At 50.9% G+C, this 16,162-nt stretch overlaps 1 protein-coding gene across 1 annotated transcript; it reads left to right on the forward strand.

The window, feature by feature from the left end:
* Positions 1-4,085: 4,085 nt before the first annotated feature.
* TNFRSF4 (TNF receptor superfamily member 4) lies at positions 4,086-15,356 on the forward strand. The gene is made up of 10 exons (XM_038747316.1): positions 4,086-4,165; positions 4,640-4,800; positions 4,866-4,987; positions 7,259-7,298; positions 9,226-9,348; positions 11,563-11,670; positions 13,445-13,511; positions 13,941-14,134; positions 14,423-14,548; positions 14,800-15,356. Exons 1-10 carry the CDS (start codon positions 4,086-4,088, stop codon positions 14,865-14,867), a joined length of 1,089 nt encoding a protein of 362 aa, XP_038603244.1. The 3' UTR covers positions 14,868-15,356.
* The last annotated feature ends 806 nt before the right edge of the window (positions 15,357-16,162 follow it).

The raw sequence follows: 16,162 nt of genomic DNA on the forward strand, positions 1-16,162 counted from the left end.
GAGACAGACAACAAAGCATGTAGACAGGTGTCAAAACCGTCAGAAGAAATATAATTATAGCTATATGCACATCATTAATAAAATACAGTAGTAAATATGTTCAAGTAAAATAAATAGAGTAATAAATCTGTACAAATACATGCAAGAGCTGTGGGGAGGGGAAGGAGGTAGGACGGGGGGCGACGGGGAGGGGAGGAGGAGAGAAAAAAGGGGGCTCAATGTGGGAAGGCCTCTTGGAGGAGGTGAGCTCTCAGTAGGGCTTTGAAGGGAGGAAGAGAGCTAGCTTGGCAGATGTGTAGAGGAAGGGCATTCCAGGCCAGAGGTAGGATGTGGGCCAGGGGTCAATGGCAGGACAGGCGAGAATGGGGCACAGTGAGGTCAACGGCAGAGGAGCGGAGGGTGCGGGCTGGGCTGTAGAAGGAGAGAAGGGAGGTGAGGTAGGACAGGGTGAGGGGATGGACAGCCTTGAAGCCGAGAGTGGGGAGTTTTTGTTTGACTCATAGGTTGACAGGCAACCACTGGAGATTTCTGAGGGGAGTGACACGCCCAGAGAGCTTCTGTACAAAGCTAATTCGGGCAGCAGAGTGAAGGATAGACTGAAGTGGGGAGAGACAGGAGGGTGGGAGATCAGAGAGGAGGCTGATGCAGTAATCCAGTTGGGATAGGATGAGAGATTTAACCAGCGAGGTAGCAGTTTGGATGGAGAGGAAAGGGCGGATCTTGGTGATGTTGTGGAGGTGAGACCGGTAGGTTTCAACTATTTGTGAATGGCTTAGATCTGTCAGTCACCTCCCTTGGTTGGTAAACTCTTTGAGGGCAGTGCTTATCATCATCATCATCATCATCAATCGTATTTATTGAGTGCTTACTGTGTGCAGAGCACTGTACTAAGCGCTTGGGAAGTACAAATTGGCAACATATAGAGACAGTCCCTACCCAACAGTGGGCTCACAGTCTAAAAGGGGGAGACTAAACCAAACATACTAACAAAATAAAATAAATAGAATAGATACGTACAAGTAAAATAAATAAATAAATAAATAGAGTAATAAATATGTACAAACATATATACATATATACAGGTGCTGTGGGGAAGGGAAGGAGGTAAGATGGGGGGATGGAGAGGGGGAGGAGGGGGAGAGGAAGGAAGGGGCTCAGTCTGGGAAGGCCTCCTGGAGGAGGTGAGCTCTCAGTAGGGCAATTATCCAATTATATCAATGGCATTTATTGAGCACTATGTGCAGAGCACTGTAATAAGCGCTTGGGAGGGTACAATACAACAGAATTAGCAGACATGTTCCCTGCCGTAACGAGTTTACAGTCTATAAAGGGAAATGGACATTAATACCCTCCCTGGCCTTTGTCCAGAGCCCTGCAGCCAAGCAGATGGATGCTTAATAAACACTAGTGATTAATAGGCACACACCCTCCCCCTACCAAAACAGTCTCCAAAGAAAGATTATGCCAAAAAGGTATTAGTGGGTCAAATGAATTATCCTTCGGCACAATCACTTGCCTCTAACAGTGGCAAAACAGTGCTTGGGGGAACAGAATCGTTGCCTTCCTCTCCATCCAATCACTGGAATTCGAGTGCTTACTATGTGTAGAGCGCTGTACTATGTGCTTGGGAGACACGCTCCTTGCCCACAGCGAGTTTGCAAGGTAAAGGATGTTTAGGAATGTACCATTACATGTCTTATTTTCCCTATAGTAACTATACTTCGGGATCTTCCCTCAATTAATTTATCCAAAACTTACTACATCTAAGCAACTTCTTCTCGAGGAATTAATGTCCATCTTCAATGCAATGAAGTCAGCAATATAAAAATAAATTAAGGACAAAAAATTTGGTAAGTTCCTCAACATTTTCATACTCTGGATAACCTCAACTATTAGAACTCACATCCTCTGACTCCCAGGCCCATGTTCTTTCCACTAAGCCACACTGCTTCCCAATCTCATCTTTTTCACTGTTGATCCTTTTCCCAGTCCTCCCTCTAGCCTGGAACTCCCTCCCCCTCCAAATATACCAGACCACCACTCTCCCCACCTTCAAAGCTTTATTAAAATCACATCTCCAAGAGACCTTCCCCCAATTAAAACCTCTTTCCCTGACTCTCCCTCCTGCATCATCTGTGCACTTGGACTGTATCCTCTGGACATTTGGTATTCACCCCACCCTCAGTTCCACCAGCTCTGATGTACATTCATTCATTCAATTCAATTCATTCAATCGTACACACCCATAATGTATTTATTTATATTAATGTCTGTCTCCCTCACTAGACTCTAAGCTCACTGTGGGCAGGGAACGTCTCCCAGATCAATTGTACTGTACACTCCCGACCACTTAGTACAGTGCTCTACACAGAGTAAGCATTCAATAAATTCCATTAATTGATGGATCAATCATCATCATCATCAATCGTATTTATTGAGCATTTACAGTGTGCAGAGCACTGTACTAAGCGCTTGGGAAGTACAAATTGGCAACATATAGAGACAGTCCCTACCCAACAGTGGGCTCACAGTCTAAAATGGGGAGACAGAGAACAAAACCAAACATACTAACAAAATAAAATAAATAGGATAGATATGTACAAGTAAAATAAATAAATAAATAGAGTAATAAATATGTACCATTATATCAATAATGGACTGCAGCTTTAAGCTCTGGATTGCCAATCAAAATTTTGGATGGCATGTGGGGTTTTCCTTGTGTGGGTTGGTGTCTACTCCTGTGTGACCCTGGGCAAGTCACTTGACTTCTCTGTGTCTCAGTCACCCCCTTTGTAAAATGGGGATTAAATCGTACTCCCTCCTACTTAGGCTGTGAGCCCCATGTGGGACAGGGACTGTGTCCAACCCAACCCAATATGTTTGTATCCACCCTAGCGCTTAGTACAGTGCCTGGCTCACAGTAAGTGCATAACAAATACCACAGTTATTATTAACAGTGCTTGGTACGTAGTAAGCGCTTAAGGACTACCATTATTATTATTCTCATTCTTCTTCAGGCTGTTGGCCCAAAACCTTGTGCCAACTGAGAAATAGTTCCCATCCCAGACCCAGCTCCTTCTGCCACAGTGTGCCCCTCCAGAGCGGAGGCGTCAGCACTTGGTAGTCCCCAGCCGGCAGCTTGGGCTCTCTGGGTGATGCTCACAGCCCAATGGAAGAGCTTCCTCGTAAATACCGTCCCCGAGTAAGTTGTCTTCTCCCCAGGTCAGAGCCTCCCAACTCAGCACCTCGTCACTCTGTGTCACTACTTTATGTCTTGATTTACATATTCTACTTACATATGAACTTATTTACTCTACCAAGATCGCACTTACTTATCCACCTGCCCATTCCGGCTCTGCCACTTGTCTGCTGTGTAACCTTGGGCAAGTCACTTCACTTCTCTGTGCCTCAGTAACCTCATCTGTAAAATGGGGATCGAGACTGTGAGCCCCACAAGGGACAGGGACTGTGTCCAAACTGATTTGCTTGTATCTACCCCAGCACTTAGTGCAGCACCCGGCACATAGTAACCACTTAACAAATACCATCATTATTATTATTATCTTACCATCCTTTTCTTCATCCTATTTTCTGTTTTATTAAATTTTATGTTGGTCTCCCCAGTCAGATGATAACCTACTTGAGGGCAGGGATTGTGTCTTTTACCTCTCTTGAACTCTCCCAAAGGCAAACTACTGTGCTGTGCTCACAATGGAGCTGGGTCTGGGATGGGAAAATACTACTGATTGACTTTTGGTGGATTGGAAGGAAATTCGGACTCCAGTTTTCTGATCCTTGCTTCCCTCCTCAGGCCTGAAGGCTCAGACCAGGCTGAACAGAATCGAACCAAACACCCAAGGAAGGCAACCGTGCAATCAATTTTTCATTCTGATTGCTGTATTTTTATCTTTATGTCTGTATCACTTATTAGAATAAGTTCCTTGTGGGCAGGGAATATGTCTTGTGCTTCTACTTTCCTTTTAAAGTGCTTAGTACAGTGGGCCCTCAGTAACTATCATTACTCCCACTGTAGTCCTGCTTTACTCCAATGCCACTGGAGAGTCAGTGAGGTGCCTTTAGCTCTGATGGCACTGGCCATATCCTCGGGGAGCAGCCTGCAGATTCCCCCAGTGATGCAGTTCACTCAGGAGCTGCCAGAGACCAGGTATCAGGACTCAACAGTATTTAGAATAATGATGATAATAATAGTTGGTAAGTGCTTACAAGTTAATCAAGTTGGACACAGTCCCTGTCCCGCATAGGGCTCATGTCTAAAGAAGAGGGAGGAGGATTTAATCCTCATTTTACAGGTTAAGTACCTGGCACAGAGAAGTGAAGTGATTTGCCCAAGGTCACACAGCAGACAAGTGGCAGAGCCAAGATTAGAACCCAGGTCTTCTGACTCCCAAGCCCATGCTCTTTTCAGTAGGCCTTCTGTTTATCCTGCTGATGGTGTCAGGTCCTTCAGTCTCCGAAGTATGGTGGTCCTGACATTGCACCCCGCACTGCTCTGGTGTCTGTCGCACTGCAGAGATCATCCCTCCTAGGCTGTGCCACGGGTTTGAGCCAACACCGCATGGTGCACATCAGGTCGGAATATCCTTGAGGGCCGGAACTGTATGTTTTCAACGATTCTCAGGGACCTAGCACCATGCCATGCTGCAGTGGTGGTGGGGTCTCCCAACCAGGGCGATGAACGAGCTTCAGTCCGGAGACTTTGGGAAAGCGCACAGTTAGTGCTGTTCTTCGGTGTCTGCTGCCAAGGGATTCTGGCTGGGATCTGGACATCGGTGGAGAGCAGTAAGTCATCTAGCTTGCTTTCCCGGTTGTGCTAGGGCACAGGGGTGGTGATGGCTTTCCTTCAGCTGAGGAGCAGCAGGTGCAGGTGTTCTCCCCCCACCCCCCCCACCTCACCCCCCACCGCTTATGCGGCTCGTGGATCTGTGCAGGAGTGTCACTGGATCCTGTGCACCCCCTGCCCCTCTCTGTGAGGTTTGGGATGGGGCCACGCAGACCGTCCCAAGAACCGAGGTAAACTGTGGGCCGGGGGCAGTGTCAATACTAGTTCAGACGATGCTCCTGTCAGAGGGTTCCCGAAGATAATCATAATAATAATAATAATAATAATAATAATAATAATAATAATGGCATTTGTTGAGTGTTTACTATGTGCAAAGCACTGTTCTAAGCACTGGGGGGATACAAGGTAATCAAGGTTGTCCCACGTGGGGCTCACAGTCTTAATCCCCATTTTACAGATGAGGTAACTGAGGCTAGAGAAGTTAAGTGACTTGCCCAAGGTCACACAGCAGACGTGGTGGATCTGGAATTCGAACCCATGACCTCTGACTCCCAATCCCCTTTCCACTGAGCCAGGCTGCTTCATCAGGGAGTCTCCCACCCCCTGGGCTGTAAATGCTGGGTCCTAGGGGGAGCGAGGTGGGGTTCCAAAGTTGAAGAGAAAGGTGGCTTAGGACCCCTGCCCCATTGATGGTGTCTGGCCCTGGATGAAGGGTTGGAGTTGGGCAGCCATCCTCCACTACCCCTTGGGACAGGAGTCAGGGGCTCTGTCCAGCTAGGCCCTGACCGTGATGCTGAGCTGCTCTGAACCTCACTACTTCACTGTTTTACCTAAGGACCTATCCCCTCTCCAGGAGGCAGTGGGGTTCCGGTCAACAGGGGCAGTCACAACTCCCCATCTTTGGTGGAGAGAGGGGCGTGGCCCCACAGGTCTGCCCCAGCCCAACCTGGCAGCATTCCTAACCTACATGTTTAAATGCACACATATGAGGTCTTCCCGGACTGAGCCCCCTTTTTCCTCTCCTCCTTCCCTCCCCATCGCCCCCTCTCCCTCCCTCTGCCCTACCCTCTTTCCCTTCCCACAGCACTTGTATATATTTGTACATATTTATTATTTTATTTATTTTACTTTTACATATTTACTACTCTATTTTATTAATGCTGTGCATATAGCTATAATTCTCTTTATTCTGATGGTTTTGACACCTATTTGTTTAGTTTTGTTGTCTGTCTCCCCCTTCTAGACTGTAAGCCCGTTGTTGGGTAGGGACTGTCTCTATCTGTTGCCGACTTGTGCTTCCCAAGAGCATAGTACAGTGCTCTGCACACAGTAAGCGCTCAGTAAATACGATTGAATGAATGAATGTGGATGCCTTTATATATTTGGTCAGGTCTGTGTGTGTTTGCATCCATAAGGGTGCAAAGGTGTTTCTGTATGTTTGGGTCCAGGTAGATTTGTCTGGATGCCTGTGCGGTTGAACTTGCCCTTGTAATAATAATGATGATGCTGGTATTTGCTAAGCGCTTACTATGTGCCACACACTGTACTGAGCACTGTACATGTGTGCTCACATGTTTGTGGTATGTGTCCAAGCAAGGCCGCCAGCAGGCTCAGGATTGCCAAAACAGCTTTAGTGCCTTGGAGAGAACTGAGAAGCAGCGTGGCTTAGTGGAAAGGGCCCAGGCTTGGGAGTCAGAGGTCGTGGGTTCTAATTCCACCTCTGCCACTCCATTCATTCATTCAATCATATTTACTGAGCGCTTACTGTGTGTAGAGCACTGTACTAAGTGCTTGGGCAGTACAAGTTGGCAACATATAGAGACGGTTCCTACCCAACAGCGGGCTTATTGGCTGTGTGACTTTGGGCAAGTCACTTCATTTCTCTGTGCCTCAGTTACCTCATCTGTAAAATGGGGATGAAGACTGTGAGCCCCGTGTGGGACAACCTGATTACCTTGTATCCCCCCCAGCGCTTAGAACAGTGCTTGGCACATAGTAAGCGCTTAACAAATACCAAAATTATTATTATTATTAGCTGGGGGAGAGGGGTAGTAGCCGATAGGAATAATAATAATAATCATGATGGTATTCGTTAAGCGCTTACTATGTGCCAAGCACCGCCGGCGAGTCCCCTTGCCTCTCCAGCCCCAACCCCGAAGAGTCCAACTTGTTTTGGAAAATGAAAAAATGACGTCCTTTCCTCTTTTTCCTCTTCCTCCATCTGGACCGGGGGTTTCCCCGGGGGCCGGGGGCTCGGTAACAACCACCACCGCGGCTCCTCACTGTGCGGCTGGAGCCGGGCTCGGAAGCATCTGGGCAGAAGCCATGGTCGGGCGGAGCCGGCCTGGGCCTCGAGGTCCGGCCCTCCCCTCCCTCCTCGTCCTCCTGCTGCTGCTGCTGCTGCTGCTGCTGGGCCGGCCGGGCCGCGCCGCGGGACTGGACTGCGGGGCCGGAAAGTACCAATTCGGCTCCAAGTGCTGCCACGACTGTCCAGCCGGTAAGAGGCTCCGGCCGCTCGGCCCCTGGACCCCCGCGGACCTCGAGCTCCAGGGTGACAGTTGGCTCAAAGAGAAGCCCCGGCTGTGCGGTGCGCTCTGCAGGCTGGAGGGGAGGGGATGGAGGTGGGCCCCAGCCCCTAGGCCCCCGCCCCGGGGAGCTGCAAGAAGGAAACCCTGGTTTGGGGATGGGGAAGGACACCGTGGGTTGCCCTGGGTGGGGAGGAGGGGTCCTAGGGACCCCTGGGGGGGGGGGGGGGGTCCAACCGGCGTCCAGAGCCTTGAAGGGCTGGGAGGGTCGAGGCCGGGCTGGACCCCCAGGGTCAGGGGGACGGACCCAGCCCCACAGAGGGGTAGGGGAGGGGGAGAAGAAGAGTCACATCTTCCCTCCTGCTGCAGGGGGTCGCGCCCCTGGGGGCGGACAAGTCCCCCACCTGCGCCCCCCGCCCCCTGGCCTGCGCTGGAAGGGGAGGGGGCCGCACTAGCTGTCCCGAAGAAGGGTCAAGTGCCCACCCCCTCCCGCAGCTCCGCCCTGGGGGGTATTTTGAGGGTCGAAGGTGGTCGCCCTTCCGGGGACGCTGTCCGGTCCTGACGACCCACTTTGGGGCACGATCCTGCGGCCCAAATCCACCGAGCATTCATTCATTCATTCACTCGTATTTGTTGTGTGCTTACTGGGTGCAGAGCACTGGACTAAGCGCTTGGGAAGTAGAAGTTGGCAACATACAGAGAAAGTCCCTACCCAACAACGGGCTCACAGTCTAGACTAAGCGCTTGGGAAGTACAAGTTGGCAACATACAGAGACGGTCCCTACCCAACAACGGGCTCACAGTCTAGAAGGGGGAGACAGGCAACAACAAAAAAAAACCAATGTGGGCAGGTGTCAAGTGGTCAGAGCAGGAGGGAAAAGGGCCGGAGATTTACAATCCCAGAGATGGGACCATCCCCCTTCACCCCAACCCTGTAGGTTTGGTGTTCGCGGGAGACCACTAGGCCCCAAGAGCAGTGGTCAGTGGAGGGCAGAAGGGGGCTGGGGCCGAGTGGACACACACCCACTCATACAATAGTCTTGGCTCTTTCCAGGTGGGCTTTAGTGGGTTCCCACCTGCAGCAGAATTCAGACTGGAGGTGGCCCACCCCTACCCTCCCACCAGTGGCAATGTAATAATGATAATTATGGTGATAATAATGATGGTATTTGTTAAGCGCTTACTGTGTGCCAAGCACTGTTCTAAGTGCTGGGGGAGATACAAAGTAATCACGTTGTCCCACGTGGGATTCACAGTCTTAATGCCCATTTTAGAGATGAAGTAACTGAGGCACAGAGTAAGCGCTTACTAGGTGACTGTGAGCCCGTTGTTAGGTAGGGATTGTCTCTGTTGCCGAATTGTACTTTCCAAGCGCTTAGTACAGTGCTCTGCACACAGTAAGTGCTTGGTAAATAAGATTGAATGAATGAACAAATGAATGTGCCAACCACTGTTCTAAATACAAGTTAATCAGGTTGTACTCAGTCCCTGACCCACATAGGGCTCACGGTCTTAATCCCCTTTTTACAGATGAGGGAACTGAGGTCCAGAGAAGTGAAGTGACTTGTCCAAGGTCACAGAGCAGATGTGTGGCAGAGCCGGGATTAGAACCCCTGACCTTCTGGGGAGTCTGAGCAAAACTCCCAGGCCTGTGCTCTATCCACTACGCCATGCTGCTTCTCACCATATCTCAGAATATCTGAGTCATTCATTCAATCGTATTTACTGAGTGCCCACTGTGTGCAGAGCACTGTAGTAGGCGGTGGGGAGAGTACCTTATAACAATAAACGGATACATTCCCTGCCCACAACAATCTTACAGTCTAGAGGGGGAGGCAGATATTAATAGAAATAAATCTGTGCTCTCTGCGCCTGCCCCCACTGCCCCTGGTCCCGCAGGCTTCGAGATGTTGGAGCGCTGCAACAACGAGCGGGACTCGAATTGTGTGCCCTGTCGAGAGGGATTCTTCAACGAGGCTACGAACTACTACAAATGCAAGCCGTGTAGCTGGTGTCACACAGGTGAGCCCCCTACCCCCACCCCCCCCGGCTCCTCATCTCCTATCTCCCCTCCAACTCCCGGCCCTTCCCACCCCCATATTTTTCCCCTCCCTCTCTCCATCCCCCTCCCCCTCTCCTGCCTATTAATAATAATTGTGGTTAAAGATAATAATAATTAATTATTATAATAATTATCATCATCATTATAGAGTGGTAATAATTATAATAATTAATGATTATTATCTTTACCACAATTATTATTAATAGGCTGGAGAGGGGGAAGGGGATAATTATTATCATTATGGTATTTGCTATGCGCTTACTATGTGCCAGGCACTGTACTAAGCGCTGGGGTGGATACAGGAAAATCGGGTTAAATACAGTCCTGTCCCACGAAGCTCACAGTCTCAATCCCCATTTTACTGTTGAGGGACCTGAGGCCCAAAGAAGTGAAGGAACTTATTAATAATAATAATGATGGTATTGTTAAGCAGTTACTATGTACCAAGCACTGTTCTAAGCACTCATTAATGATAATAATTATTATCATTATGGTATTTGTTAAGTGCTTACTATGGGCCAGGCACTGTACTACGCGCTGGGGTGGATACAGGAAAATCAGGTTAAATACAGTCTCTGTCCCACGAAGCTCACAGTCTCAATCCCCATTTTACAGATGAGGGACCTGGGGCCCAAAGAAGTGAAGGAACTTATTAGTAATAATGGTATTCTTAAGCAGTTACTCTGTGCCAAGCACTGTTCTAAGCACTACCGAAAGTCACACAGCAATCAAGTGGCAGAGCAGGATTAGAATCCATGATCATCTGACTCACAGGCCCATGTTCTATCCACTACATCATGCTGCTTCCCTACACCATAAGTGCTTACTATGTGCCAGGCACTATACTAAAGTGCTGGGGTAGATACAAACTAATCATTCAGTCTGTGTCCCACATGGGTTCCCATTTTACAGTTGAGGTCACTGAGGCACAGAGAAGTGAAGTGACTTGCCCAAGGTCACCAGCAGACAGGTGGCAGAGCCGGGATTAGAACCCAGGTCCTTCTGACTCCCAGGCCACCCAGCTTCTCTTCTCCCCCACTTCACATGCTCAGTGTTCCTGGGCTGCCGCCCCTTCTAGAGTCGCCTCATTGTGACTGACCAAAGTTCTTTCTGCCCCAAAATCCACCTGTAGACCTTCCCCCTTCAAACGTCATCTCTCCTTCCACATCCCCTCCCCCGCCGTGCCCAGTCCTCACGATGGTCCAGGTTCTGTCAGGATGGAAATTCCCAAACTGGGGCTGGCTAACCCCAGGACAGCTCTCTCCTGGCCTGTTGCTGAATGTTCAGTCAGGGTAGCAGAAATCTCCAGTGCAGGCAGGTTCACCCCTAGCACCATTGCAGGCAGAACCAAAGAAAATAGAAGTGGCGTGTCCACCTGGATAGAGCACGGTCTTGGGAGTCAGAAGGACCTGGGTTCTAATCCGGCTTTGCCTCTTGTCTGCTGTGTGATTTTAGGCAGGTCACTTCACTTTTCTGTGCCTCAGTTACCTCTTCTGTAAAATGAGGATTAAGACTGTGAGACCCATTTGGGACTGTGTCCAACCTGATTACCTTGTATCTACCCCGGTGCTTAGTAATAATAATGATGGCATTTATTAAGCACTTACTATGTGCAACACACTGTTCTAAGTGCTGGGGGAGATACAAGGTGATCAGATTGTCCCACAGGGGGCTCACAGTCTTAATCCCCATTTTACAGATGAGGGAACTGAGGCCCAGAGAAGTTAAGTGATTTGCCCAAAGTCACACAGCTGACAAGTGGCAGAGCTGGGATTTGAACACATGACCTCTGACTCCAAAGCCTGTGCTCTTTCCACTTAGCCTTGCTGCTTAGTACCTGGCCCATAGTAAGTGCTTCACAAATACCATAAAAAAACGGCTTCTGGAGTCACTTCATCAGCAGGACAAATTGAAATTAGGCATAGAGTGCACTTCCCCATGTCCAACCGATATTTAATACCAAGTTGTCAGCTCCAGAAGGGCAAGTGTGGAGGGAGTCTTGGGGAATCCGGAAGAACCCATGAGACTGGGCTGGTGATGTGCTCTCAGGCAGGGTACTAGATAGAATGACCTGTGGGACCTATATAGGAGCGAGAATGGGGTTGGTGGGGGGGGGGGGGGGGGGGAAGGTCAGACTTCACTTCACTTCCTGCCCCTCCGGCTGCCTGCCCTAGACACGGGGAGTCAGAAATCGGAGAATTGCACCACCACCAAAGACACGGTCTGCCGCTGCTCCGAGGGCACCCAGCCCCGCAAGAACAGATGGGGCCCCTCCGGAACAGGTAGGGCCAAGATCCAGGGGAGGGCACAGGGAGGACCATGGGGAGGAGGATGGAGAAAGTCACGGGGTCGGGGGAGGCCCCAGCCTGATGGACCCTCCCCTTCCTAGCCCTGATGAAACCAGGCTGTTGGGGAGACTCCCCCTGCCCATCCGCTCTGTCCTGGACTGCTGGTGGACATGTCCCAAGTCAGGACCCCGGTCACCCTGCCAACCGCCCATCCATTCACTCATTCATTCAATCATATTTATTAAGCACTTACTATGTGCAGAGCACTGAACTAAGTGCTTGGGAAAGTGCAATGCAATGATAAACTGCATCATTCCCTTCCCACAAAGAGCTCACAGTCGAAAGGAGGGGAGACAGACAGACATCAATACAAATAAATGAAATTACAGATATATTTGGAAGTGCTGTGCCTGTCCAGCCCAAGAGTGGGGCTGCCTGCTGGGAAATAGGAGCTGTGAGGGCTGGGTCTATGGGTACACCTGCCTGTGCCCACATGGGAGAAGTAAGTGTGTGTGTGTGTGAGTGTGTGTGTGTGTGTGTGTGTGTGTGTGTGTGTGTGTGATAATAATGACGGTATTTGTTAAGAGTTTACTATGTGCCAAGCACTGTTCTAAGCACTGGGGGGATACAAGGTTATCAGGTTGTCCCACGTGGGATTCACAGTCTTAATCCCCATTTTACAGATGAGTGAACTGAGGCACAGAGAAGTTAAGTGACTTGCCCAAGGTCACACAGCTGACAAATGGCAGAGCTGGAATTAGAACCCATGACCTTTGACTCCCAAGCCCGGGTTCTTTCCACTGAGCCATGCTGCTTCTCTGTATCACTGTGTGATGTGTGTGTAGAGTAATGATAATAATAATAATGGCATTTGTTAAGCGCTTACTATGTGCAAAGCACTGTTCTAAGCACTGGGGAGGATACAAAGTGATCAGGTTGTCCCACGTGGGTCTCGCAGTCTTAATCCCCATTTTACAGATGAGGTAACTGAGGCACAGAGAAGTTAAGTGACTTACCCAAAGTCACACAGCTGACAGTTGGTGGAGCTGGGATTTGAACCCATGACGTCTGACTTCCAAGCCCGGGCTCTTTCCACTGAGCCACGTATGGATGTATGTGTGTGCACCGATATGAATGTGTGTGGTTGCCTGTGTCTATGCAAAGCAATGCATGCTCTTGGGGGAAGGATGTACAAGAGTGCAAGAAGGTGTGTATACAAGGTGTGCACATGGGCACTAGACTGTGTGTGTGGTAATGCATGTGTGTGCACAGTGGAGTTTGTGTGCCCATGGGGATGTGAGTGGATATGCACACAGGTGTATGTAAGCATGAGGGTGGCGGGAGATTTTCAGATGCAGAAGCTCAGCCCTTTCCCAGTCTCTAAGGAGGCCCACACAGTAACTTCCAGAGGACAGAGGTCATTCACTGGCTTCAGCCCAGCCCCCCAGCTTTTATGGTCCCTGTGGCCCCGCGGGTGGAAGGGGCTCAGCATCTCATGGGAGTGCCATGGTGGGGAGGTCTGGACACTATCTCAACCCTGCATCCTGGCAGGGGAGAGTGCCCTAGCTGTGTGGTGGATAAGGTGGGCCACATACCCCATGATTTTGGGGGTGGGGTGAGCCAGCCACACTCATAGGGCAGGGAAGAAGGTGGGCAGCAGCAGACTACACTCTGAGGGTGACTGAGGTGACAAATGGCTACCTCTTTCCCCAGTGGGGGGTCTCTGCTCCAGTTGCAGCTGGAAATATCCTTGCTTTTTGTGTTCCAGAGTGTGTTCCCTGCCCACCGGCACACTATTCCCCTGGAGAGAACCGGTTATGCCGCCCCTGGACCAAGTAAGTGGGCTTGTGTGTGTGCTTGGGCCTGCATGTGAGATCAGTGTGAACCTCACGAGCTGTTTCAACTTGGCTTGGTGGATAGAACATGGGCTTGGGAGTCAGAAGGGCCTGGGTTCTAATCCCAGCTCCGCCACATGTCTACTGTGTGACCTTGGGTGAATCACTTCACTTCTTTGGGTCTCAGCTACCTCATCTGTAAAATGGGTATTAAGACTGAGAACCCCATGTGGGACAGGGACTCTGTCCAACCTGATTAACTTATATCTACTTCAGCACTTAGAATGGTGTGTCACACATAGTAAGCGCTTAACAAGTACTATTATTATTATTAACTGTGTGCGCTGATTTCCCTTCTGCCTGCCTCTCTCTCTGCCTCTCTGCCTGTCCGCCTGGTTCTGTCCATCTGTTTTCCTTGGTTCCCCTCAGCTGCACAGCTGAGGGAAAGCAGACTCTCCTACCAGGCACCAGCAGGGCTGATGCCATCTGTGAGGGTCAGAGACCCTCACGGACTCCCCTCCCCCTGATCTCCCGGCACTCTCAGACGACAGCAACCCAGGTCCAGGGGCTCTCGTCCACAGGACCGCAGCCCACCAGCCAACACTCTCTCGAGGGCACCCAAGGTACGGGGTTTCTCCTCGGCACTCCCTTCGTCCCCCTTCTGTCCCCCTCACCCATGGGCAGCCTGCATGTGAGTTGGGAGGGTGGGAGCGGAGGGGAGGCAGGGTGGGCGCAGCCCTGTGGCCGAAGGGAAAGTCTCTGGGGCCTCCAGGCACCCCTACCCCCCTTCCCTCTGAGTTGCGGCTATGGGACACAATGAGGAAAGTCTGCAACCCTAGACTGGAGTTGGGAGAAGTCGGGTGGCGGGCTGGGTCCCATTGTCACGGCTGGGTGTTGTGGCTCCTCCCCAGAACTGTTGCCCTTGGTGCTCGTGGGCCTGACGGTACTGGTGGTGTCTGGCCTGATCTTCCTGCTCCTCACTATCTACGTCTCCAAGAGGAGGGAAGAGCGGCCGCCCCCTGAGTTTGGGCAACAGGGTGAGTCTGGGGGACCCCGCCGGCTGCTCCGCTCCAGGACTCCAAGGCCGTCCTGTTCCCACTGCCATATATAGTGCCCCTCCCCGGTCAGGGCTCAGCTGCCCTGGCATCCCGAGGTCCAGAATCTCTGCCTCACCAGTTTGGGGTTGCCCTGCCCCTTCCTGGCCATGCCCCTGTGCCTTCGGCTCCACTCCCTTCTCTGGACAGGGTAGGATCACCCCTTTACTACCATGTGCCTCCTTCCCCCACAGAGGTGAAAAGCTTCCGGGTCCCGGTCCAGGAGCAAACCGATGCCCACTCCAGCCTGGTGAAAAACTGAGGGGCCTGTGGGCTAGTGGCCCCCAGGCTCGGGCAGACCTCGCTTTCCACACTGGGCAAACTGGACAGTGCGGCTGGAGAAGGCCAAGGACAGGCTGGGCAACCAGAAGTTGAGGCCAGTCACCTGCTCTAGCCCCGGACCCCTGGGCTTCCTGCCCACAGGCCCCACCCCAAAGGACAGCTGGACAGGAAGAGATGAGTCTTTGGGCTTTAGCTGACTGTGCGACTCCTTCAGGCCCTAGCCTGGGAGGGGGTCTCATCCTGATTCCCAGGTGCAAACCCTGAATATTTATTCAAGGAGGCTGGAAGCAGGCATGTAGGCAGGCAAGCATGGGTCCCCCTCCCCATCCCTCCCAGCGCTGCCTGCCCTCTGCCTCCACCAGAGGGACCAATACTACCCCTGGGCCCAATTTAATGTCAAGAAAGTTGACATTGTATCTGTATCTGCAGAGTCCCTGCACAGTTATATGTTATACATATGCTTTATTGCCTGCCAACCCTCCCCTTCCCCACTCTACCACCCCCCTCCCTGTTCCCCCATCCTCATCCCCCTCCCTGGCCCCATCCCCTCATCGGACCTAGCCCTGGGGAATCTAGGACCAGGGTGTGAGGTCATTTGTAATAAATTAATTTCTGAACCATCAGCCCTCTGTCTCCCTGAGCCTCCCCCTCCACAACACTCCTTTACTCAGTTCATGGGGGCCTCAGGGACCTGGGCCAGATCCCTGTTCTACTTGCTCTTTGTTTCCTTCCACTTCTGTCTCTGGACCTCTCCATATCTCTCAGCTCCGAGAGTCTCTGCTCCAACCGTCTGTTAAACAGGAAAATACCAGGATAGGGGTAATGGAGCTGGGCTCCTCCCCACAGGCCCTTTCCACCATCCCGGATTCACCACCTCTTACACAACCTCCCGGTCCTCTGTCCTTGTCCTCACTCCCGGTCATCGCTCCTGATCGTCGCTCCGGGTCCTCAGTCAGTCAGTCAGTCAGTCAGCCGATTGGATTTATTCAGCACTTACTGTGTGCAGAGAACTGTACTAAGTGCATGGGAGAGTACACCATAACAATAGAACAGATTCATTAGCTGCCATGTCTAGATGGGGAGACAGACATTATTAGAAATAAATAAATTACAGATATGTACATAAGTGCTGAGGGGTTGGGAAGGGGGATAAATAAAGGGAAAAAGTCAGGGTGACACAGAAGGGAGTGGGAGAAGAGGAAAGGAGGGCTTAGAAGAGGAATATAGGGCTTACTCCTGATCCTTGATCCTGGTTCTCAGTTCCAATCCTCACTC

The sequence above is a fragment of the Tachyglossus aculeatus genome, chromosome 5, assembly GCF_015852505.1.
Source record: "Tachyglossus aculeatus isolate mTacAcu1 chromosome 5, mTacAcu1.pri, whole genome shotgun sequence".
Lineage (NCBI taxonomy): Eukaryota > Metazoa > Chordata > Mammalia > Monotremata > Tachyglossidae > Tachyglossus > Tachyglossus aculeatus.